At 56.5% G+C, this 22,778-nt stretch overlaps 2 protein-coding genes across 3 annotated transcripts in view; one reads left to right on the forward strand and one right to left on the reverse strand.

Moving 5' to 3' along the window:
• The window catches only part of SLC38A10 (solute carrier family 38 member 10), a 38,744-nt gene extending 17,604 nt beyond the window's left edge, over window positions 1–21,140 (forward strand). Inside the window, exons 11-17 of one of the 2 annotated variants that reach the window (XM_075518580.1) lie at window positions 5,955–6,108; window positions 7,909–8,049; window positions 12,432–12,602; window positions 12,885–13,364; window positions 13,940–14,047; window positions 17,207–17,386; window positions 17,726–21,140. In XM_075518580.1, the coding sequence (XP_075374695.1) occupies window positions 5,955–6,108; window positions 7,909–8,049; window positions 12,432–12,602; window positions 12,885–13,364; window positions 13,940–14,047; window positions 17,207–17,386; window positions 17,726–18,903 (2,412 nt within the window). In that variant the 3' untranslated portion in view covers window positions 18,904–21,140. The remainder of the gene's footprint in view (window positions 1–5,954; window positions 6,109–7,908; window positions 8,050–12,431; window positions 12,603–12,884; window positions 13,365–13,939; window positions 14,048–17,206; window positions 17,387–17,725) is intronic. The other variant, XM_075518581.1, reaches the window with a different exon arrangement.
• On the reverse strand, window positions 21,135–22,579 carry NDUFAF8 (NADH:ubiquinone oxidoreductase complex assembly factor 8). Its single transcript, XM_075518587.1, has 3 exons — window positions 22,422–22,579; window positions 22,213–22,323; window positions 21,135–22,109 (listed from the first exon to the last, which is right to left on the reverse strand). Exons 1-3 carry the CDS (start codon window positions 22,500–22,502, stop codon window positions 22,089–22,091), a joined length of 213 nt encoding a protein of 70 aa, XP_075374702.1. The 5' UTR covers window positions 22,503–22,579; the 3' UTR covers window positions 21,135–22,088.
• Between the last annotated feature and the right edge of the window lie 199 nt (window positions 22,580–22,778).

The following is a 22,778-nucleotide window of genomic DNA, read 5'->3' on the forward strand; positions in this document are numbered from 1 at the left end:
ACCTGCCCTGTGCTGGAACACCAGGTCTTTTAGTCCCTCCAGCAGCAAGTGAAGCATTCATTTGGTGCATAAAATGCTGCTTCCAGTCCGCCTTCTGGTGGGCTTTAGGTTCTGTATCCGCAGAATGGGAAATCCAGGCAGCCTATAAAACCTTCACGGGCCTTACATCCCAACCTGCCTGGGCCGGGTAAAATAAACACGGCTTCTCAGCGATGCGGTTCTTGCTGCTGACCCTCAGCTTTCTGGTTTCAACCAAAATAATAATAAAAAGGAACACACACATAGAGGTGTTGCTTCAGGAATTGATTTTTAAAAAATTGGGGTCGTTCAGAGGCTGTTAGAAGTTTAGCTTTTCCTTTTGCTCCAGTTCGAATTGGCCTCCTTGGGGACTGAAATAAAGTGGCTCTTTGCTGGGCTTGATCTCTCTGATTCTGCAAATACTGTTGCTTTTGTGGGGCTGAAATTAACATCTTTTGTTTTTTTCTAACAATAACTTAATCCACTGCCTTTTAGCAGGCCTCTGCCCCAGCACTACCAGTCACGACAGCGCTGGGCTGGGAATAAGGTTTTCGGCAAACTGCAGAGTCAGCAGGGGGAGAGCACGACATTTTTGTGGGTCCTACAGAACTAATGGCTTTTTCTGTGTTTAATGACTTGTGGGTTTGCAAACGTACATGAAGTTTTTAAGCAGGGCATATTTTTTTCTTTCCCCATGCTTTCTCTGACACAAGGAAATAGTCCAACTTTCCAGCTTTCACTCTGAATTCTGACACTTTGGTCCTAACTTCTTTGACTGAAACCCCAAGCAGGAGTCTGAATGCCAGCCTGGATTTTTCAGGGAAACAAAGAGCACTTTCAAGAATTGCTTTCTATTCCGGCTGAGCCAAAACGTTTCTCTGCAGTGCCTTGAAACTGCACTTAGGATGTGCTGAGCTCTTAGACTGGCTGCCCAGAGGCGACTGTCCGCTGCCCGGGGTTGAACACTGGGGCCCTCACAATGCTTGACCTGAAACGCTGGTCACAAGGCTGGTAAGATGTTTGTCCTGCAGAAACCCCCACAAAGGGATAAGGGCTTATCTATAGCATCAGCCCCCAGGTTACCCTGGCATTTCAAGGGGCTGGTAGCAAGCTGTCCAGCCTTCTCTTGAATGATCCATCGCCTGTCAAGTTTGCATACTTGCTTTGACCGATGCTCTGAAGTGCTGCGGCAAGGGCACACCTGCCTTCAGAAACGCGCCAGGCTGCAGAGCACCTCCCCGCCTCCACTCCGGAGCTGAATTCTGGGCCCACCCTCTCCTTGTTCCTCCAGGTCTTCTGCAAAGACTCATTTATTCTTTCCCTGAAGCTCCGTCTTTGGTCTCCTCCTTCATTCCTGCTTTCTTTGATCAGGCGCTCCACTCCATCAAAATATGCTCCTGTGAAAAGTGGCAGTCAAGGGGGAGAAGGAGCCAGCCCTGGGCATAGCTGTCCCTCCCTGCTTTTCCCTGTCTAAACAATGGTCGTGTATGTTCCCTCTCCCTCCATCATCCTTAGATTTCTTCCAAAGCAGCAGGCCTTCTCAACTCCGGCCCTTATGCTTGCCTGAATTATCTTGACTCTTGCGGTGCTGCTGCTTTTATTGGGAACTGGCTGCTTTTATTGGGCCACCTCTGGCATCCAGCGACGTTCCGTGTCGGGCAGCTTATGGGACTGGCGAGGTAGGAAGTTTAGATTTACCGAGCTGGGAAGATGGTGCAAGCTGAGGCTACGAAACAGGGGAGTTGCATTAAAAGTGGTGAAGAGGGTTCCAGGGGAAGGAATATGGGCAGTCCCAGATGTTTGCTGGCCAGCAAAAAGCATGGGCAGCTTCTGCCAGCGAGTTACTAATTATCGCAGCCGCTGGTCAGCGGGCCGGGGCTGGGGACGGCAGCTTGGGCTGGGCTGCGGGGAGGCTTGGTTGAAAGGCTTGCTGTGTTGGAAAGATGATCAGGTAACAGCGCAGTTAAAAAGCTTGAAGTCAGGCGCGCAGAGCTGTGAGTGAACTGGGGAGAGCGTTCCCTTTCTTGTGGTTAAGCATTAAGCGCGTTCCTGTAAAGGTGCGGGTCCGTGTCCTGCTGCCCTCCGGGAGCCTTGAGCGGGGGAACGGAGTGAGGTTTGGCAGAGTGCTGCTGAAGGTCGCGTTAAGGTCTGTAAACAGAGTATTTAACTTCTAACAGGAAGGTGTTGGCTTCCCAGTGTTGACACAAGCCTGTCCGAGAGGCCCCTCCTAGGGAGGCCGGAGTTGCTGTTGTCCCAGTTGGGGAAGAGGAGCTGCGGAGAGGCTGCTCGAGGTCAGGAAATAACCCCTCGGTCTCGCTCCTGTGCGGATGGAAAAGAGATTCCCCTCTGCCCTCCCCTGGTAGCGCAGCGGCCAGCACACCTTCACGGCAGGCGTTTTCGCTCAGTGCAGCCCTTCAAACACAACATCTCTGTCGCAGCGCAGCGGAGGAACCCGGCAGCGACCGGGGCTCTGCATTCCTTCGCCGTGACTCTGTCCCTCCAAACGCTCGGTGTCCAAAACAGCACAGTTTGGAGGATGTCGTCACTCCACACAAATGCAGTTTTTTTTGCTTCCTGCTGATGGCTCAGGCGTGGTTAGAGGAGATGGTCTGAGCTAACGACACTTCTGTACAAAGTTCGAGTTATCTTCTGGGAGGAAGGACGGCCGAGGGAAAGCGACCAGCAGAGGAAACGGCCACGTAAACTTCCTCTCCTGAATTCCCGTCCGTGCTCAGAGCGCTCCTCTCGGGAGACAGGCCCTTGCCTTGCTGACCTGCCTGTTGGAGGAGGCTGCAGTCAGAGGGGTTTGCACGTCCTCTTGCCCTGTCCACGTTGAGAGGTGCTTCTGGAGAAGGGTCTCTGCTCTGAGCCGCTTCGCTTTTCAGAGGTGTGGGGAAGATCCCCCCTGTGGGACCAGGCACTGCTCTGCAGTGTTGCCCCTCTCCTTGCTCCAGGTTCTCGGCTCTTCAGCTGAATGCTTCGGGGGTAGGTGGCTCCTCTGCCTGTGTTTGGTTCCTCAAGCCACCGGGTCCTTGCACCCCACATTCCTCTTCCGTCAATTGCCAGGTTATCCTTGGTGGTCCCTTGAGTACAAACTGCCTGGTTTTCCATGTCACAAGTATCTCCGTGGAATTAAGCCACATTGTGGACCTCTTTATTCTGGTCTTCAGTTGCTGACGGGGTAGGTGAGGAGGAGGTGTGCTGACGGGGGAGCTGAAGGTGAGGGACAGCCCAGCCTGTCTTTGCCACATGTGCCCATACCCGCTGCTCTGGGAAGCTCACAGATGAACTCCAAATGTTAAACAATCAAAGGGGTTTGAATCTAAGGCATTCAAGCCCATGGTTCCCCACTAAGATAAGAAACAACAAAAATCCTTTTAAAACATTTTAAAACATGTTTTCAGCTGTTTCCTACAGTTCCCTTCTCTCCCACGTTGCTCCTAGTTCCTGTAGCACCAGAATAGATCCTCTTTGTGGAAACGCTCTTCCTCTCCGCTGTTGTTTCTGGAAGACGCCAGGACGGCCTTCCAGTCGCAAAGTGCATTTCTGCGGGGCTGTAGATTGTGTGAGGGGAGGAAGTGGATGAGCTCCGAGCTGAGGGCAGCAGTGGCAGGGACCTGCTGACTCTGCTTTTGGCCCGAGCAGGATGGCAGGATATCTGCTCTTTGTGCACCCACACAGCAAGGCAGGGAGCAGATTTTACTTCTGTTTCCTTTGCGATGTCTCTAAGGTCTGGCCTCTGCTCCCTGGCCACGCTGCTCGTCCCTTGTCCAGAGCTGCTTCACGTCCCGCCAACCTTTTCCTTCTGAAGGCGTCTGTCTGTCTGCAGGGGCGTGCTGAGGACGGGGTCTCCTGGGCTCGAGGCTCTGACCGCCCTGGCCCGTGTTTCTGGGTGATCTCCCTCAGCACGAGGAAGGAGAGGAAAATGTTAGCCTCTCCTCCCTCCCTGGAGGTGCCAACGTTTTAACTTCTCCTTTCAATTTTACCTCTCCCCTTTATTTTCAGTTTTCTCCCACCGGCAGCTCCCAGTTGTAGCAGTGGTTCCCTGTAGCCGTTCCTGTTTTTTCTCACACTGAGTAGCATCCTTTTGTTGTGCTTTTTGTGAATTGGGATGTAAATGCTGCAGGGTAAGGGTTCTGGGGGAAGAGGATGAGTCCTGCAGGATGTGGTCCTCTGGTGAGCTGGTATCGCAGCCCAAGCCAGAATCGCCGCTACCCTGGGTGTTGCACCGCTCTGCAAAGGGGCTGGGCAGCTTGCGTGGTTCCTACTGGACAGCAAGAAGATCGTGTACCAAAGCAGCATTTTTCCTTTGCAGATTGAGACTTTTTTACGATTGCCTCGTGAAGCACGCATAGCCAGTTGTTCTTGTTAGACATGGGGTGGGAAGAGCGGTGTCCTCTCCGCAGCAGCCTGCAGCCAGCACGCACGCAGCAGAGGTGGGGATGGGAGCTGGCAAAAAGCAGAGGAGAAGCAGCGGCGTGCTGCCCGCAAGCTCCGAGCGTCGCGCAGGGCGGCTGCGAGGTGCAAAGAAAAGATGCAGTTTGCAGCATTGTCTTGGAACCTTTGCTGCCATATGCAGAGCCACAGAAATAAGCCAGATCCCTGGCGTTTCAGAGAGCTGAATGTATTTAAAAAAGAAGAGGGGGGGAATTGCTGCATCATAAATACCAATTTGCTGCAAACTTTCAGCTTCCCGGCATTGCAGAGGCATTTTCTGTTTTGCATGTGATGGTTTCTGTTGCTTCCGTGGTCTGTTGTGAAAAGGAGCTTGTGGGGAGACCCGTGTTTCTAGCGGAGGGTGCCGCTTCTTTGCCTGCTTCCTTCAGCACAAACTCTTGCTGACTTTCTCCTACCAGTCGTTCACAGTGCCATTGTTGCATTGACATGCAAACCAGGTTCCACAAGAAGCCCTTATTGTGACAATTGCAACAATTAAGTAGGTAAAAATAATATATTGGAGCTTAATTAAATCTCCCCAGTCAGTGTTGTCGGCCAGCAATCCATCCGCTCGGCTCTTTGAACTGGTACCGCTCTCGTCTGGAGGAGCAGGCAGGCGTTTGGCAGCCCTGGCACCGAACACGGCAGACGTTCCTCTGCCCCTGTTGCTGTTGGGCATCGTCTTGCTTGTCCTTCTCGAGTTATCCCATGAAGTGCCAGTGTTCCCAGATATTTTTGTTTTTTATTGTGCAGAGAGTTTTTTATTCCTTCTTATGGCTCATGTGGAATTAGATCCTTTTAGATCCATTTATCATTAGGTAATAAGCTGCAGAAATGTTCTTTTTGGTGGTGATCGCTTTCTCCTTTTTGAGCTAGAGAAATTTGTAGGGTCCTTCCCTCCACAGGATCCAGATTCCGTCTATTTTTATTCTATTTGGTCCCAGCTTTCTGGAAATCGGTGAGTTAGTTCTTGTCAGCTTTTTGAGCACTGGCCACCAGGACTTGTGTGTGGACATCTTATCCTTGCTTTCAAAAATAAGAATTTTTAAACAGCTCCCTAGAAACCTTTCTAGGCTGTAAACAGGTTGGGCACCTCTGTTCTCAGCCAGACCTGATTTCATGGTGTTCTAATGTAGCTGCTGGAAATACCAGGGAATGAGTCTTTGCAGCTGGACTCGTCTGCCACGTGCATTTTTCTGTCCTTACATCCTGTCCACTTGCTTTTGAGCCCTTCTGATACAGGAGTTGCCTTTTCAACAGCTTCCAGCATCTGAAACTCTCATTCCTATGTCTCTAAATCCAAATACAAACCTCAGCCAAAACCTACTGTTTTTTCTTTTTTTGCCTCTTAAATTTCTCTCCTCTTCTCTCCCTCTTATTGACATGTGTAATTGCACTGAGCTTTGAATTGTTTGGAGACACTGTTTGCATGAAGAATGCTGTACAGAGCAGTCCCGTTTGTTTTGCTGTGCTAACTGAAGCTCTGGCACATTGTGCAGATTATACTGTGGATTGGCCTGGGAATACTGGTTATTAGTACGTATACCACCTTGTCTGCAACGGAGGACGCCCCTGTGAAGACAGAAGCGGTGGACTTGGAGCGCCTGGACGGAGAGAAGAACAGAATTGACCAGGATTCGGTCAAAATCCCAGGTATGTGTCTGCTTGAGTTGTGCTTCCCAGCCCTGCTCCCAGCTCCACCTCTTCAAAAAACTATATATAAAAAAAAAAATGTGTGGTGGAAGCAGGGTCTTTTCCAGCCAGCTCTGTGCATCTTCACAGCATCCTGGGGACTTTTCCCAAGAAAGGCTGCAGTTTTGCCTTCTGGAAAAGCCTGGTGTGAGCCCCGGTGGTACCCTGTGGGAGTTGTTCTTTTGGGAAAGGAAAGGAAAGGTAGGGTGCGGGGCTGGGGTCCCCTGTAAGGACAGAGCACGGGTCTCCCCGTTTGGGGTAATAAATGCAGCTCTGTGAGCACAGCCCAGCGACAGCTCCGCGCTGGCCACCTGTACGAGGGGTGCAAGTGGCCAAACAGGGCTGCTTTCACCGTGTCTGCCAGCGCATTGTCCGCAGTTCCAATAACAAGCCATTCATTGCGCTCAAAGGTATGTAAATTTATGGGCACTGACTTTTTTTAGTTGCGAGGATATAAATTTGGATTCGGTTTTAGCTCTGACAAAGCCTGTGATTATGCCTCAGCTTTGTTTACTGGTTCACATTATTTATTATTTGTTTACTGTGGCCGTTGATAGAATTACGGCCGATCCCTCCCTTCCCCAGCTGCAGGCTTGCCTTGCAAGGCCATGGCTAGCAGGTGTCGCCTGACCCCGCGCTGCCCCTCATCTGTGGCTGTGTCCTGTTTCTTTATTTTATTTTTGTTTGGTTCTGCTCGTGCTTGGTTTTTTGTTCTTTGGGGGGCCTTGAAATATCCTCGCAGAGATTGAGAACGGAAGCGAGAAAGGGGCTGTCTCTTCTGGAGATTATCCTCCCTCCTGGTTGTTGGCTGTGTTCCTGCCGAGCAGCTTTGAGTGTCTCCGAGACACCGGTGCTGCCGCTGATAACATTCACTCCTGGGTTGCTCCGTCCCTGGCAGTGGTGGGGTTTTATGCGTTTGTGCTCATGGTTCACCCGAGGCGTGCGTGCCTTCTCAGGCACTAGGATGCCCGTGAACTCTGAGCAAAAGATGCTCTCAATCCCTTAATCGTGCACACTCAGCGGGGCTGGGAGGAGGGATGCAATTGAATTCTTCCGTCTTGGTTAATTTTGGAGCAGTAATGGCCAAAGAACAGCTGCTCGTTTCAGGAGGAGTCGCTAATGACACGTGTTCTTGTGACTGGGAAAATAAAAAAAGTCCCATAAAAGATGGTGTCCGCTGGAGTTTGCTAAATCCCTTCTCCACTTCTTCTCCGCGGGAGCCGGGGCGGCAGAGCAGGACGCCTGCGTCTAATCATCGTGGAGCGCAGCGACTTGTCGGTCGCCCTGCCGCACCCACTGCGTGTGCCCGCAGCTCGTCAGCATTAGCCCTTATTGCGTGGTACTTGCTGCTGGATTAAATAATCCTACCTGGGAGGAAGACGGTTTGAGTGCTCTTGGTTCGTAAACTTCCCGGCGAGGAGCCGTGCAGCTCCTAACGCGCTGACGGGCGCCTGCCCAGGGAGAGCTCAGCTGCCCTCCGAGTCCCGCGTGGTCCCTTTCGTAGCGGGGGGCTGCTGGCTCTGCCCCGGGGAGCGGAGCCCGGCCTGGGCACCCCATCCCCGGGGACAAGGACCTCGCAGGGCGGACGGCGCTGGGGGAGCGGCGGCGGGTGGACGCGGGGCTGCCCCGGGAGAGCCACGGTCCCGCTCCGCCGCCGCAAACCGCCCCGCGCCTTGGATCCGTGCCTCCCTGTGCCTCCGCGGGATGTCGGCTTGACTAGCAATGAGAGGCATTAAATGGTGCCCTTCTTCCCCCCGGCAGCTCCCCCCTCGTCCTCGCCCGGCTTGTTTTGCAGAGGCAGAAGCCTGGAAAACGCCGCAGCAGCTGCATCCTGTCATTCAAGGGGTGTGCAGGATGCGGGCTGCCCCGCATCACCTGGGTGCCCTCGCCGGCGCACATCTGGTTCGTATTCCTCGCACGAGGCTTTAGCAGAAACACACGGCTTCTCCTCGGGGACCAGCGGTGGGTGCTCGGCCCCTTCCCCGCGCCCCCCCGGCCGGGAGCTGCCTGGCCGAGGCAAACCCGGGGGCTGCGCGGGGCCTTTTCCCAGTCCTGCCTTCACCGTCTGACTTTTGCCTGTCAGCATGTGAGAGGAGTTTTATTGGCCTCTTTGATGTTGTGGAGACCAGAACTGTACAGACTTTCATTAAAACCCTGCCCTGTGGGCCCTGGGATTATGAATATTAGAACATTGCCCTTTTATGTGAACACGTATTGACCAGCGAACTCTGAATAGTGTTTTTACTAACGACACCCAAGTGCCCATTACAGCCCCTGCCTGTATTGCTTGAGGTTTACTGTCAGCAGCTCTTCGGGAAAGGTATAAAACCCCTTTCAGAAACGTTCTGCTGCTCCATGCAGCGTGTGCGCGTATGTTAAAAGGTTGCTAAGCTGCCTGTGAAAGCTCATGAAGGCAATTATCCATTTTAAAAAAAAAAAAAAGCTAATTAGGCAATTTCTCTCTGTATTTGAAAGCACCCTAGGGGGTCTCATGGGGTGGATTAAGATTTTGTAATATTTTTCAGCTCCTTACTTGATCATTGCTGCTTCATTTTCTTTCCCTGGCGTTGTGCAATATCGGGTAACAAAGACCTGATTCACGTTCCTTATGCAAGAGTGCCCTTTCCCCGGCGCTCCGGGGAGCCCGCGTGCTGGGGACCCTTCTCCGTCCGTCCCACGTGTCCTCCTGGATGTGGTGGTCTGCGTTACACGGACTTGGGAGAAACTCGGGTCTGCGTTTGGCTTCTCCGCTGGCTGCCGGTGTGCGGCAGGGCACCATGCCGAGGGCTCCTCCGTCTCTGCGCTGCATCTGGGTGTTTGCCCCCGAAAAAGAGACCTGCCTGGCTGCAGGCTGCGTCCCCGCTGGCGTTATGAGCCAGAGCAGCCCTGAACATGTGTGAAACGTGGATTATGCACAGCTCCTAATAGCTGCAGGAACAGCTTGACTCTGCTGCAGCTCTCCCTGGTGCTTTGTGCGAGCGAGCTTTTAATAGTGCCTGTGACACAGAAAAGGAACTATCAGCCTCTTGTAATTTGGGTTCGTTTTTACTGCTGGTGCGTCAGGAGACAACTGTGAACTAATTTCAGTGATGCCATTCGATAACCTTGTGAAATCTGTAACCGTTTCAGGGGGAGGGGGGCTGCGCGGGACTCCCCGGGCAGGGCTTGTCCCTGCCCTGCTCGGGGTGCAGGGCTGCTCGGCACGTTTGGGGGCAGCGGTTTGCTCCCATCCCTCTGCCCCGCTTGTTCTTCTTCGTTTTCCTTAGCACGAGCTCGTGGACCTTGCTCCGTTTCACTGCGCTGAAGAGATTTCAGCGAGTCTGGAGCTGGACTGGCACGAGCAGATCCTGAACCCCGTGTCCCTCGTCGGTCCTTGGCCGATGCTCCGGGCATCGCTCAGCAGTGCGGAGAGGGTGGTGTCTCCTCGAACTGCCTGTGCCGTCCCTGGGGCTCCCCCGGTCCCTTTGCTGGATCCCCCTCGGCTCAGGGGGAGCGCAGCAGGGCCCGTCTCGCTGCCCCAGCCGAGAGCGGGGGGTGCGGACGCAGCTTTCGGCTACGGTCATTGCCGCGGTGGACGAGAGCGATAGGAAAACCATGTGAGGAGGGATTTAATGCCTTTCTGGGACCATTGCTACTCTCCGAACCAGGAGCCGGGGGGGGGGGGGGGGGGGAAGGGAAGCTTTTAGGTTGCTAATCATGAAATTTTATTGCAGCCTTGAGAGGCTGTTGGCAAACCACAACACATACGCGCGCACACGCACACACACAAATCAGTTGCAGAAAGCCCTGGCTTCCCTTCGCCGCCCTGTAAGTGTGAGAGAGGAGCTGCTGAAGAGCATCGTGAGCTGGGGCGGCTCGGCAGGACCCGCCGGCAGCAGGGCCTGCGCCAAGGCAAAGCGAACCCTCCTGGTGCTGCCTTAACGCCCAGGTCCTGTTGTTGTAAGCCAAAAAGCTTTTACAGCCTCTCAGCCCTTGCCTGTAAAGTCCAACGCCACTCATAAAAGATTAAGAGGCGCAGCATTACTGTAACGCTCTCCAAAGGGACCTGGAGGGCGACTAGACAGTTAGAGCGATTATTACACATCCTGAGCAAAATTGTTCTCTGCAAACCACATATAGCCCCTTATAGATTTCCATGCAGCGTGAGAGGTTGTTAATTCACGCCCTGATGATGAACTTAATTTTGTTTCCTGCTGAGCAAATGACGGCTTGGAGGCAACTTTGTCTTACTATGGCATGGAGACTTGTATTTTTGTTTGTGTTTTGTTTGTGTTTGGGTCTTTTCTTGCATTGTTTGCAGAATGGGGAACATGCGGCCGCCTCTTGATTTACGGTCGATGCTTCTCCCAGCAGCGGGGCCTCCCCCAGCCCCTCGGTCGTGTCCTTGGCCCGGGGGGGTTTCACCTGCTGCAGGGTCCTCTGGCCAAACCCTGCCGTGCACGCAGGGCTAGTTCTGGTTTTAGCTCCTCTGTTTCCCGCTTGTACGGAAAGCTCCCCCCCCCTTCCTTTCTGTTTCCCCTCTTGAATATCATCTTGCTGCACGGCAGCCTCGGGTCGTCATTCCCTTCTGCCGTGGGAACGGCTCTGCCTGCGGTGCGGTTCTCTGGATCCTCTGGTTTCAGATGCGTCGCAGCCTTCTCCAAATGCAGCCATCTCCCGGCTTCATGAACCAATTAACGAAAAACTTTCCTCCAATAGAGTAAATAATTTTTTGCTGCGAGGCCAGAATTTAGCTGGGAACATCCGCAGCCGTGCCGAGCGCTCCCCTCCCCAGCCTCAGCCTCCTGCTTCCCAGGGCCCCCGTCCAGGGCTGGGCACTGGTTCCTGCAGGCCATTTTTTTCCTGAAAGGAGGAGTGTCCTGCCGTGACTTGCTGAACCCTGGGAAGTCCCTCAATGGAGAGAGGGACCCTTGGGTACCAGACTCGAGTTTCTCAGAAAATCTGAGTCCTTTTCCCCTCCCACCGTCATTCCCGAACCAAAGCAACTTTGAAAGCCGGCCAGCCCTGGCGCATGTCCCTTCAACTGGGTGCGGAGCTCTGGGCCAGAGAGTCCAGGTTTCTGGAGAGGTGCTGGGTCCTTCTGGCCCGGATCCCTCTGGGCCAGGATCTTGTACTTATTTTGTCGGGTTTTTTTGGTGTGTGTTGTGTCGTCCGTCCCCCCGTCCCCCGTCCCCCCCCCCCCCCCACTTGGGTAAGGCCCACGCAGCTGAAGTTGTGGCAATCTCTTCTTTCCCATGAGTTCATCTTGTAATAAATCGCACCAGCCCTGCGGAGGGGGAGGAGAAAATTGAAAGATGTTTATAGAATTAATTCCCCAAAGGAAATCGCATGGGGGAGGGCAAATGGGGGAAAGAGTTGGGAATTTTTTTTTTTTTTGCAGAAGATAGATTTTTTTTTTTTTTTCAGAGTTTGTTGGATGGAAAAAAATGTGCAGAACAACTTCAGTGCTGGGAAACAATTAGATTTCCTCCTTTGTTGCTCTTTTAAGGAAGAGTTCACTCCCTGTTCACGGTGTGGGTTGTCTTTTGCCACCCTGGGGTCGGAAGGGACCGTTCCCATCCCATGGGACGTGCCACGAATTCCACGTTTACTCCAGCACTGAACTCTGTAACTGGTGTGACTGGGATGCGTCTTCCAGAAACATCCCATCTCTTCGAGGGAGAGATGGGGAGAGTCCCCCGTCTCCCTCGGGAGTTTCCCCTAACGCCTGTTTAATCGCACTCCTCAAAACTCCGTGCCTTCCGTGGGGTCACGCAGCTCTCCTCCCTCCCTCCCTCCCGCCCGTCCTCCTTGCAGCGTTCGAAGGGCCGGGGAAACGCTCGTGCACAAAAGGGAGAAAAAAAAATAAAAATAACAGAGGTTTGGAGCTACTTTGCTGTGTGCGGCCAGTGCAGGCGGGAGCAGGAGGGCGATGGGGGGGCTGCGGCCAGACCCCTCCTCGGTTTGTCCCGCTGCTCGGGGGTCCGGTGCCGGGCAGCCGGGAGGATGCTACCATCTGGCGGCATGGGCTCGCAGCAGCAGCCGGCTCTGCCCCGGCCCTGCCTCGCTGCCTGCCCCGGGCTTCTGTGCCGGCAGCTCCATAAAAAGCCACTGTAGGGAAAACAACCAGGGGACTCCAGAACAAAAGCCCCAACCCCTCCACGCTCAGCGCTGGAGGGAAAATAGCTGCTCGCTTGTGTTGGTAAAAGGGGTCGCAGCGCATAAAGCAATTGCCTTGGTCCTGCCGGTGGACTGACAGCGCAGCCGTGCATAACCTCCTGCAATTAACTGTCCTGTGTTTGCAGACCAGAACCCGGCCGTAGAGGAGCCGGAGGATGACCGCGATAAACCGAAGCTGGTGGATCAGAAGGAGGAGATGGAGCAGCCACAAATCAAGGTGCCCATGGAGGTACCCAAGAGAGAGGAGGAGAGAGGAAAGCTGGAGGAGAAAGTGCAGCTTGACCGTCCCGATCAAGGTAATGAGGAACCCGGGGAAAGGATGCCAGCTTTGGAGCTGGGAGGTGTACGTTGCAGGACTATTTCAGCTAAAGATCCTGATCTCTGCTCGTTACCTCGTGGACTGAAGGTGATTTAGTATTTGATGCTCTTAAGGCTTGTTAGGAATGCAGCCTCCTGATGAGAAAGCAAAGGTAGGGCTGAAAAAGGGCAGCAGGTAGCTGGGTGTGCTGTGAACCTGCTGCCTGTTACTTTCTCCCATCAGTCTCGAGCCCCCTAACCCTGCCTGTCGTCCGCCCTAGGGATTGCCCTGCCCGTGGGGGAAGCACATCGCCACGAGCCACCCGTCCCGCACGACGAAGTGGTCGTGGACATGGGGCGGGAGCGGGAGGAATCCGATGAGAACAAGCTTGCGCCTGGTGGAGCCAACGACCGTCTGCTCAAGCCAGTGCTGGAGGAGCCAGCCGCGCTGAATCCCCAGAAAGAGGCACTTGGCCCGAAACAGGGGAAGGAAGCGATCGCTGAGAACCAACTGCGGGGAGGGACTGACGAGCCCGTTAGGAATCCGAAGAACGTCCTGGAGGTGATCGTGCAGCAGGATGGCAGGCCGCCATACAAAGAGCTGGAGCCAGACAAACAAGTGCTGGAAGCCAAGGCGCAAGCTGCCGTGCCGGACGGTGAGAAGAAAGCTGAGGCTGCAGGTGACAGGGAGAAATCAAAGCTCCAGCTCCCCAGGAAAGCAGAGGAGGCTGCGAAGTCCATGGAGAAGGAAGGTGACCCTGGTAAGCTCCCTCCACGGCGGCTCATCTGAACAAACTCTCCTCTTGGCCTGTAATCCGCCCCGGCGACTGGGCAATTTGATTATTCCTACCTACATCCCAGTGTTTCCTTTTAATTTCACGAGATTAGCACGTGAGCGTGCACAGCCCCTTCAGCAGCTGTTGGGGAAAAGGAGGAATCTGGTGGCTTTGACAGCTACTATAATATCTGTCAAACAGTTGTTTGCTAGCCCACTAAATGTCAGGTGCCATGCTGTTCCTGTGCGTCTCTGAACTCACTGGGGACACGGAGCCGGGAGATCTTGACAGGTAACACATTGCTAAGTGCCCGTCTAAAAGCTAGTTAGAACCATTCTTGCATTTTAATTGGCTGAGGTAGTTAGCACTGGCTCGCTGCCACAAGTCTATAAGATTGTTAAATATTTTTTTTTATTACTTCCCTCGCAGTCATCGGGTTGAATATAAACTGTGCCAGCTTAGGCAGGGAGAGACAACACGATGTGGAGTCATTTTAGAGAACATCTGCTGCTGGAGCGTCCTTATTGACTGCAAAGGTCTGTTGATCTGTTTGTCTGCAGGTGAAAAGCAGGATCTGCCCCTCCCGGACAGAGTGGATCAGCTGGAGCCCAGGGATACCCGAAACACCGAGGAGAAGCAACAGGAGAACGCGGAGAGCAAGCTGGAGGGTGAGCGTGCATCCCTGAGGTGTGCGGGGAGGGGAAGGCGCTGAGCTCCCCCCGGGAGCCGGGGCTGCGAGTGCAGGATTTCTCTCTGCAGAAGGGCCGTGCCAGCCAGTGCTGTTCTTGGCTCTTGCTAGCACATAGCTTTAGGCCGTAGTCACCTCCGCGACGGCAGCAATTAGTGCCTGTCTCCAGCGGGCTCACGCCGCCGGCGCAGGCTGGCTGTTCCACGGCACAGCCTCTGGCAGGGCCGCTCGAGGACGTGAGTCACGCTGGCACCCGGGCCCGGCTGCTCCCCAGCTTCGGCGGCTCGGAGCGCTGCCCCGGCAAGAGCGAGACCGGAGTGAAACCGTGTGGCTGGTGCGAAACGGGGGGACCCGGCAGCACGGTGGGGAGGTGGGCGGGCATCGCCCTACAGCCTCACGGCGTGGGGCAGACGCAGGCTTTAGCACGTGGGCGCACCTGGGCACGTGGCCATGCCGGGGAGCGGTGGCAAAGCCCCGTCTGCTCCTTCCGCGGAGCCTCGGTGCTGGTACTGCGTGGTGAGCCCTTCCTCAGGCTGAGCTCGCTGCCTTCGACCTCTGCCTTGTGAGAGGGGTTGGAGCCTGAGCTCGGACTCGCAGCCCGTGCGTGCTGGGGTCCTGTGGCTCTTTGCCTTCGTGCCACCCCTGGGCGCTCTGGTCCACGGGGATGGGCGTTTGATCCGCTGAGCGATGGCAGCTCCTGGGGAGCATATCGCCCTCCTCTTTGTTGGGTGGTTACATCTTGGTTTTCTAATTATTTTCTTTCCATTCTGCATTGCAATGGGGCTTTAAAAACTGAGCATAAAAAGCTAGTGGCAGGTATGGCCTATAAGGACTCTTCACATTTCAAGGAGGATGAAGGGCCATGAGTTTCCGTGGGGTTTTCCATCTCAGTCTGTGTGGGACTTGCCGGGGACGCTCTCCCATGAGGATGTCACCAAAAGGTGCTCTGGGCTCGTTCTGCCCAGAGCTGAGCTTCGTACCCGGAGGCTGGGAGAGGGTGGAAGGGGTGAAAAGGCGTTGCAGGAGCGAGGCGGTGGGCGCGTAGCTCCGTGGATGCTCTCTGCAAACAGCTGCCTTGCCAGGACCGTTGTTGAGTGCTCCAGTTGTAGCTGCCCCGGGCCGCGTGAACTCAAGTACTTTCATTTTGTAATTGTTTAAGATGTTTTTATGAAGAGTGCCGGTTAAAATCCAGCCAAAGCACCGGCTGAGGCCTGCTTTCCCCGCGATCAAAGGAGGAGCCGGGAGATAGCGTCGCCTTTTGTTTGTGTAGAAGAGGTGTGCTGCACAAATACAGGAGTTACACGTGTTTGCAGAGCTCTCGGTGAGAAATGCTTTGATTTGGCATTAAACCTTTGCCTGCTGCGTGTTCAACCCAAACATTCCCATGCCGAGCTGGGACCTGGCAGGCTCGGAGAGCGAGATAGTAGAAGTGACTTCTGTTTTCATTGTTTATTCTGAGCAAAGTGCGAAAAAGAAACAGATCTCGAGAAGTCAATTGCTCTCTTGAAACGACCGAATTCCCCCTCGCAGGCCGGCTTTCTGTAAACGGAGTGGAAGGGGAATTCCAGGGGCCCTTGGCTAACAGCGCTGTAATGTGAACTGGAAATATTTCTCTGTAATCACCTTGTGGGTGATTAGCGGGACAGGGGGAGGCAGTGCGTGCTGGAGAAGGATTAACCTGGACAGCATCCCTTTTTAATTTAAATGGCATTTTACAGGCTATTAATTTTGACATTATTTCCTTTGGGGCATAATAGTCTAGAAACACCTTCAGTTTCGGAGGAACGCTGCTCGTTGGCGTGGGAGGCAAGCGACACACAGGTTCATACTCTCCGGATACGATACGATAAGTCTGGGTGTCTGTCCGGGCGGAGAAAAGGCAGCAACGTTTCCGTGCAGACCTGGGACTCATAGTTTGTGCGTGACGTGTCGCTTGCAGCGAGTGAATCAATGTGAGTCACTTCTGCTTGGCCCGAAATGCACTCATCTGTTTTGTGTGACTTCGCGGCTGCGAAGGGCCGGTGGGCAGGGATTTCCTCCTGTTACGTGGCGCAGGGAGCTCAGCTTTATTGCGGTGGCGGCTCGGCTCGGCTCGGCTTGGCGGGAGGTGGGGCTGACTTTCTGTGCCGCTGTGGTTTCGACCTGCCTGACCACCTGCGCTGCTGCGTGCGGGAGTACTCGGCTGTTAAACCTTTGATTGCTCCTCGGGATCCCAGCCCTTTCACCGTGCTCAAAGCCAAAATCTTTGGCAGGGTTGTTCGGTGGGTGTTTTCCTGCTGTGGGCCAGGCTAGATGTTCACTTTGCTAAGCTGAGAGAAGAGACAACAGTAGCCTCTCATCACCCTGGCTGTAACCCAGGACTTGTCCCCGGTAAAGACCTAGCTCAGCGTCTGTACCTCACGTGTTGGGTCGATGTTTCCGTGTCGGTTTATCCCACCGTGCGGGTAGTTTCCCTCTGAGGGCAGCTCCCGGTGCTGTGCCTTGGCTGACTTCTTCCAGTTCCTCCTAAGATTGCACATTTGCTGTTTGTGGCCTTTCTGGGCTCGGTTTAGCTGGGATGAAGTCTTTGCAGTGCATTCAAAGAGATGATCTAGAGAGCCGCTCCGCAGCAGCGCTGGGGCTTCCCCAGGCACCGCAGGCAGCTTTAAGAGCAGCTTGTCTCGCTTGGACAGCCGAGCCCCTCGCTCTCAACCGACTGCCGGTCCTGTCCTCTTCCAGCTCCCGTGCCAAGCAGCCGCCTCGTCCTTCCACGCGCTGGGACTCCAGCAGACCTGCTCCCCTGTACCTCTTCCTCGTGGCTCTTCTGCCTGAGCAGTTGATGACAAGAGCTTGGTTTTGATGCCTTGGGAGGGAGGCCAGTGTCCTGTGTTAGCACGTGTGCTAGCGAGCTGCTAGTCTGGGCTTTCGGCTGCCGTCCTCGGCAGAGGTACACCGGAGCGGTGCCGCCGTGATCGCCGTCAGCGCCAGCAGCAGAGCTGTGCCGCGTCCATCCCTCCCTCCTGGCGAACGGGCGGTGTTTGCAGAGCAGGACCTTCCTGCCGAGGAAAGCCCCTGCAGCCCCTCCAGCTGAGGGAGGATTAGTGAGCGGTTTGGGTCATGGATTTTTTTTTTTTTCTTCCTTATTTTTTCCCTTTTCTAGAAGCGGGGCAGGCGAAACTGCTTGATCATGCTGTGCTGCTGCAGGTGATCAAAGAACAGCAGGTACAGCAGAAGCAGCTACTTGACCAGCAGGCAAAACTGCTGGCTGTAATTGAAGAGCAGCACAAGGAGATCCACCAGCAAAGGCAGGAGGAGGGAGGAGAGGAGAAGCCAAAGCAAGGTAAGGACATCGCCAAAGAGCGTGACCCCTCCACGGGCTGATCAGTGCTCAAAGCAGCTCTAAAGTCGGGTTGGGAGAGATCCGAGTCCCTTTGGCACACGGCAGAGTCCACTCTGCAAAAGCCATTCCTGTGTCTGACCCTGACCTCCGAGGTGGGGATCCCCGGCACCTGATCGCAGGGGTAACGCTCTCCCTCTCGGCTCTCCTCGTTTTCCCCTGTGGCCGTTGATGGTGCGATCTCTTCTCCTGCCCCCTGTTATGCAGAACGTGGCGGAGGGAGAAGGGAATCTGTCACTTGTGGTAAGAAAAAGCTTTTACATGTCGGTTTTTGTTCTGCAGTGGAAACGCAGCAGGAGCCCGCTGTGCCTCTCTCCAAGAGCAAGGAGGACGAGGGCCTGGGAGCTAAGCAAGAAGCTGCTGCAAAGCCGCTCAGCAAAGAGCTGTTGGAGCACCCTGCGCAGGGCCTGGGCCGGCAGCCTGCTGACTCCGCGGAGCAGCGCAGGGGAACTGCAGGAAAGCTGGAAGAGGCTGGGCACAGGCGTGAGATTCCTGGGGTTCCTCCCAAGGAGCGGAAGGTGCTGCCACAGGAGGATGACAGAGCTGTTAAAAATCCCGCAGAGAACTGGGATCCCCTTCACGGGGATGCCCAACACCTTCCAGCAGCCAGAAACCACCTAGAAAAGAAGCCCTTGGCGGAGCATTTAGGAGGAGATCGTGAAGCCAAAGCTGGAAGAGACGTCCACGAGAAGAAGAATTCCCTGAAAGCCGTGGAAGTGGCTACAGCTCCCATCCAAAGAGAACAGCCGGGGGCTGCCAAAGTTCAGGGAGTAGCAGGAAAGAGTCTGGAAAGAGACTCAGGAATAGACCTTAAAGCCAAAGCACTGAGTCAGGTGGAGCCCAAAGACCTGGCAGTTGCGCTGGACTCCTCCAGTAAAAGGAACATGGCAGAGAGCGAGCAGCACCTACGGGAGCGTCAGAGAGGTGCAGACGCCGAGGGAGGCGAGGGTGCTGGCAGGCGGCAGCAGGCCTTGCAGAGGGACCTGGCTGGCAAAGGGGAGGCGAAGGAAGAAGCTCCTCGGGAGAACGTGGTGGACGTGGCCCAGGACCCGCAGGGGGGTCTCCGGAGCAAGCAGAGGCACGGGGATGGGGGTCTCTCAAACGATGCTGAGAAGAAACCGGGCCCTGAGAATGCTCCTGCCCAAAAGCCCGAGAGAGGGGCGGCTGCCCAGGGGGACCAGAAGCTGGACCACGATGTCAAACCAAACCGGGACCTGAAACTGCAGGCGGACCTGGACCTCCGCCGGAGGAGACGGGACCTGCTGCCTCCCGAGGAGGAGGAGGAGGAGGCTGCGCAGGGGGCGGGGGTCTTCATTGGCCTGAACCCCCTTCCAGATGTGAAAGTAAACGACCTCCGGAGTGCTCTAGAGACGCGATTAAACCAAGTTGCGGAGGGGGCTCAGCAGGTGGTCCACAGCCGGCAGATCAAGCAGATGACGCAGGCGGACGGGAGCGTGTGAGCGGGGCGGTCGTGCTCGGTGGGTGGCTGCGGGTGTTGGCCACAGGCACGAGGCCGAGGAGCTCTGTAGGGAAGGTTCAAGTTAACCAGCTGGTTTTTTGGCCACCGTGGCTCAGGCAGTGGTTGGTCTAAGCCAGCAGCACTTTGCTGGACGCAGTGCTTGGACCCACGGGATCTCCTTGGACCTGTGAGCACCGTCGAGGGAACCGCGGGCTTCTCGAGTCTCTGCGACGGTAGCACCTCCCTGCGCGTGCTTGCAGGTGGCCGAGGAGGTGGCAACCGTGAAAGAAAAGCTCCCGCTGTCCTCTGGCTTTCAGAGGTTGCCATCTACCTTGGTTCCCTGCCAGGCCAGCTTTCAAGGACCTTTTCCAACATCTCGTTCATATCGAATTGCCTTCTCCATCCGGCTCTCGACTCCCCTTTCAGACCCGAGGCGGTCGTCTGCGAGGTTCCCCTGCCTGCTTGGAAAGGCTTCTCTGGCACCTGCCTTGGGTTCCTTCGCCCGGGCGGTGCGGGGCCTCGGGGCAGAGGTCTGGGGCTGCGGGAGGAGGGGAACCAGGGATCGCAGCAGGGATCTCGGGAAAGGGTTTATTCTGGAGAAGCATCAAGTCATGAGCTGAGGACCAGCTTAGCCAATGGCTTTGGTGTTTCTCTTGAAATGGGAGCTGTTAGTCTTGCATGTTTAGGAGATAGTTGTGGTTTAGGAACCTAGTTTAGTAGAAACGCTGCCTTAAACGGGCACAACTGCTGCTGTTGTGCTGCCTCTACTCCCAGGGATTTAATTGGCCACACACTAGCAATAACAGGGAGCTTTGCTCTCGCCACCCTCCCCGGATGCTCAGCTCTCGTCTGTGCTTTCAAGCTTGACTTCTCCTGTCCAAAGTGCATTATGAAGCTCAACCCGGGGGGCTGCAGACTGCCCCCTCCCCCAAACCAGCTTGATTTTTCTGCAAGAGGTGACTAATTTGGGAACAAAAGACGTGGCTTAGAAGGGCGGACGCGGGGGCTTGGCTCAAGCATACCTACCTCTTCTCTCTGTAACTCGGTGGAGCGTGTTTGTTTTGTGTGCTCTTCCCAGCCCCCCTCCGCGCTGTGTTTTACATCCGTAGATGTCAGGACTCCGCCCCTGGAAATGTATTTTACGAGCGAGGAAGGGAAGAGCTTCGATGGGAGCCCTGCTTCGTTTCAGGCTCCCAGACAGTGATTCATCCCTTCGGGTTTTTTTTTGTTTTGTTTTTACATCCTGACTTGCGAATGTAAGAAATCAAATCCCAAAGCTCTCACTAGAATGGCTGAAATTTCCCAGCCTGGAGTCTACAGACCTCATCACTGTGGTGGTTTTTATATCCGTATCTCAAAGTGTCTTTGCTAAACTAGCCTCGTTGAGTTCGTGTCCGATGGGACCTCGCAGAGCCAGGGGTGGGTGGTTATCGGACACGTGGGACTGTCGCACCGGTTCTGGTCGCTCGGGATCTCTGCTGCCGCCTGCCTGGGACGTGTGCCTGTTGCTCGAAGGATGTCGTCTTAATTTCTCATTAAAACGACACAGAGCCACACGGCAACAGCCACGGACTTGGGCGTACTTCTTCAGGAGGACCACCCGCGCTATTCCCCGTGACTGTCACGGCCTTAACCCTCAGGACTCCCCCCGTAGTACAAGTGAGCTTCTCCATTACGCTGTCTCAAAGCACAAGCAACGCGGCCGGGAGCCCTGGAGCCGCTCCGCAGCCGTCCCCCGTGCGCGTCTGTCGGGACAGGGCCGGCAGCGGGCTCTGGAGCACGTCTCCAAGTCCGCAGTGGGGAGACAGGTCCGGGCTTTGCCCCCTGCGGCACCAACCAGCCTTTCTACAGCGAGAGGGAGCCGGAGCCGGGGCTGGCTCTGCCCCTTCTTGCCCTTTGCTGCCTGCCAGGGTCTGTCCTGGGCCGCGTCGGGCGGCGAGGGCAGGGTGAGGGCAGGCTCCTGCCCCGCGGGGTCAGACCTGCCTGCAGCCCTGACGCGTGTTTGTTGGTGTCGAGTCGTCTGCATGAACACAAAGGACCAAAGATGCTCCTGGCATTCCTCAGCGGCTGGGAACGGCGTGGGCCATGGGCCCTGGGCACCCCCAAGCTGGGCTGGGAGCCGGCAGGAGCTGCGTCACCTCTGCCTGCCAGGGACTGCTCGTCCTGGGGTGCAGTGCTTGGCGGGAGAGCCCGGAGGGGAGGCTGAGCTGATCAATAAAATAAGCTGAAGCATTTTGAGCTGAATTCTCCTTTTTTTTTTAATTTAAAAAAAAAAAAAAAAAAAAAAAGAGAGATCGGTAAGCCTTAACCAGCCACTGGGCTCTGGCTGCCCGGGCGGGCAGCGGCATCCACCTCGCTCCATACCCGCAGGGAGCTTCGTTGCCGAAGGAAAAGAGACTTTTGTGCCTTCTTTGAGGTTCGCTCCTCCCCGCTGCTGGGGAAGAGGAGGGGAGGCTGCCGCCATCCCTCGCGCACGGGGCCTGGCCTGGGGAGGAAAACGCCTGCTTTGACATTCAGGGGATCAAGCAGCTGCAGCAGAGCCGCTGCCGGGGCAGGAGCGCTCGGAAGCTGGCGGCAGGGATGGGGCTGCCTTCCCGAAGCGCCCTGCAGCCGGCTCTTCCCTGAGGTCCTGCCGTCCCGGCACCGGCGTCTTGTCTCGCCTCTGCCGGAGCCCGCGCAGAGCTCGGCACCTCGGGCCGCGGTTCCTGCTGCCTTGCAGGAAATTTTGCTGTTGAGCAAAGCTGGGGCTCGCACGGGAGCTGGGCAACGGGTCCGGATGTGGGACCGCGGCCGGAGAGAGGAGGAAAGGGCTCTGCGAGGCGCGGATTAAAGCGCAGCGCCCGTAAGGGGCTGCTCCTTCCCGGCCGGAGAGCGGGCGCGATCGTGCTCTCCGCTCTGCCAGCCCGGGCCCCCTCCCCCGTGGCCTCTCCGGGCTGGCCGGGGCCGGGCCGCGGCCTCCAGCAGCCCCGGGGCCGGCGGCTGCCGGAGCCTGGCAGCGACCGCGGGCCCGAGGTGCGGCGGCGAAGGCCGGGCAGCGGCCGGGGGCTCCGCCAGCTTCCCCCGGCCCCGCCTCGCTCTTTTTTCTGCACTTCAAGGACAAACCGGGTCGGGTTGGAGCGGTTTTATTTCCCTGCAGCGTCTCCAGGCCGGTGCGCGGGGTGAGGGGCGCCGGGGCCGGCACCGCGGTCACTTCGGCGTCGCCTTCGCCTGCAAAGAGCCGCGGTTCAGGCCGGGCCGAGGCCCCGCGGGCCCCGGAGCCGGAGCCGTGCCCGGGGCCGCTCCCCCCGCCGGGACCGGGACCGGGACCTACCGCCCGGGCGAAGCAGTCCTGCAGCGCCCGGAACTCCTCCAGGCAGGCGTCCCGCCGCAGCTCCGCCGTCCCGGCCGCCGCCGCGGCCACGCACCGGCCGTAGGCAGCTGCCTGCGGGGAACGACAGGGAACCGGAGCGGGGCGCCGGGCTCGCCGGGCCCCCCCGTCCCCGGAGCCGATCCCCCCCCCCCGCCCGCCCGCGGCCCCACCTGCTCCCCGCAGCCCGCCAGCAGCGCGGGGAAGCGCCGCAGCCGCGCCCGCGCCCGCAGCCAAACGCCCCGGCCCGACATCGCCGCCGCCGCCGCCTCACGGCCTGGGCGCCGCCATGGCGGAGCAGCCGCGATTGGCCGCCCGCCCCGCTCATCAAAGCTCCGCGCCCTCGCATTGGGCGTCGGCGGACGCCCGCCCCCTCCGGCTCGTCAATAGGTGAGACGGTGCGCCTATCAAAGCGTGCTGGCTCTCTGACTGGGTAGTGGCGGAAGGTCGTCCCCTCGGCCTTCTCGGGTTGGCCGGACTGGCCTGCCGAAAGCGTGGATTGGTCACAGGCGGCATCCACCTCCCGAGCC

This window comes from Mycteria americana, chromosome 16 (genome assembly GCF_035582795.1).
Source record: "Mycteria americana isolate JAX WOST 10 ecotype Jacksonville Zoo and Gardens chromosome 16, USCA_MyAme_1.0, whole genome shotgun sequence".
Lineage (NCBI taxonomy): Eukaryota > Metazoa > Chordata > Aves > Ciconiiformes > Ciconiidae > Mycteria > Mycteria americana.

Excerpts from the sequence above, each read along its gene's own strand:
- NDUFAF8 (XM_075518587.1), bottom strand. The coding sequence starts at position 22,502 with ATGTCGGGCCGGGGCGTTTGGCTGCGGGCGCGGGCGCGGCTGCGGCGC. Across the intron at positions 22,324-22,421 it reads TGGCGGGCTGCGGGGAGCAG|GCAGCTGCCTACGGCCGGTG; the intron begins GTGGGGCCGCGG and ends CGTTCCCCGCAG. Across the intron at positions 22,110-22,212 it reads AGGACTGCTTCGCCCGGGCG|GCGAAGGCGACGCCGAAGTG; the intron begins GTAGGTCCCGGT and ends GGCTCTTTGCAG.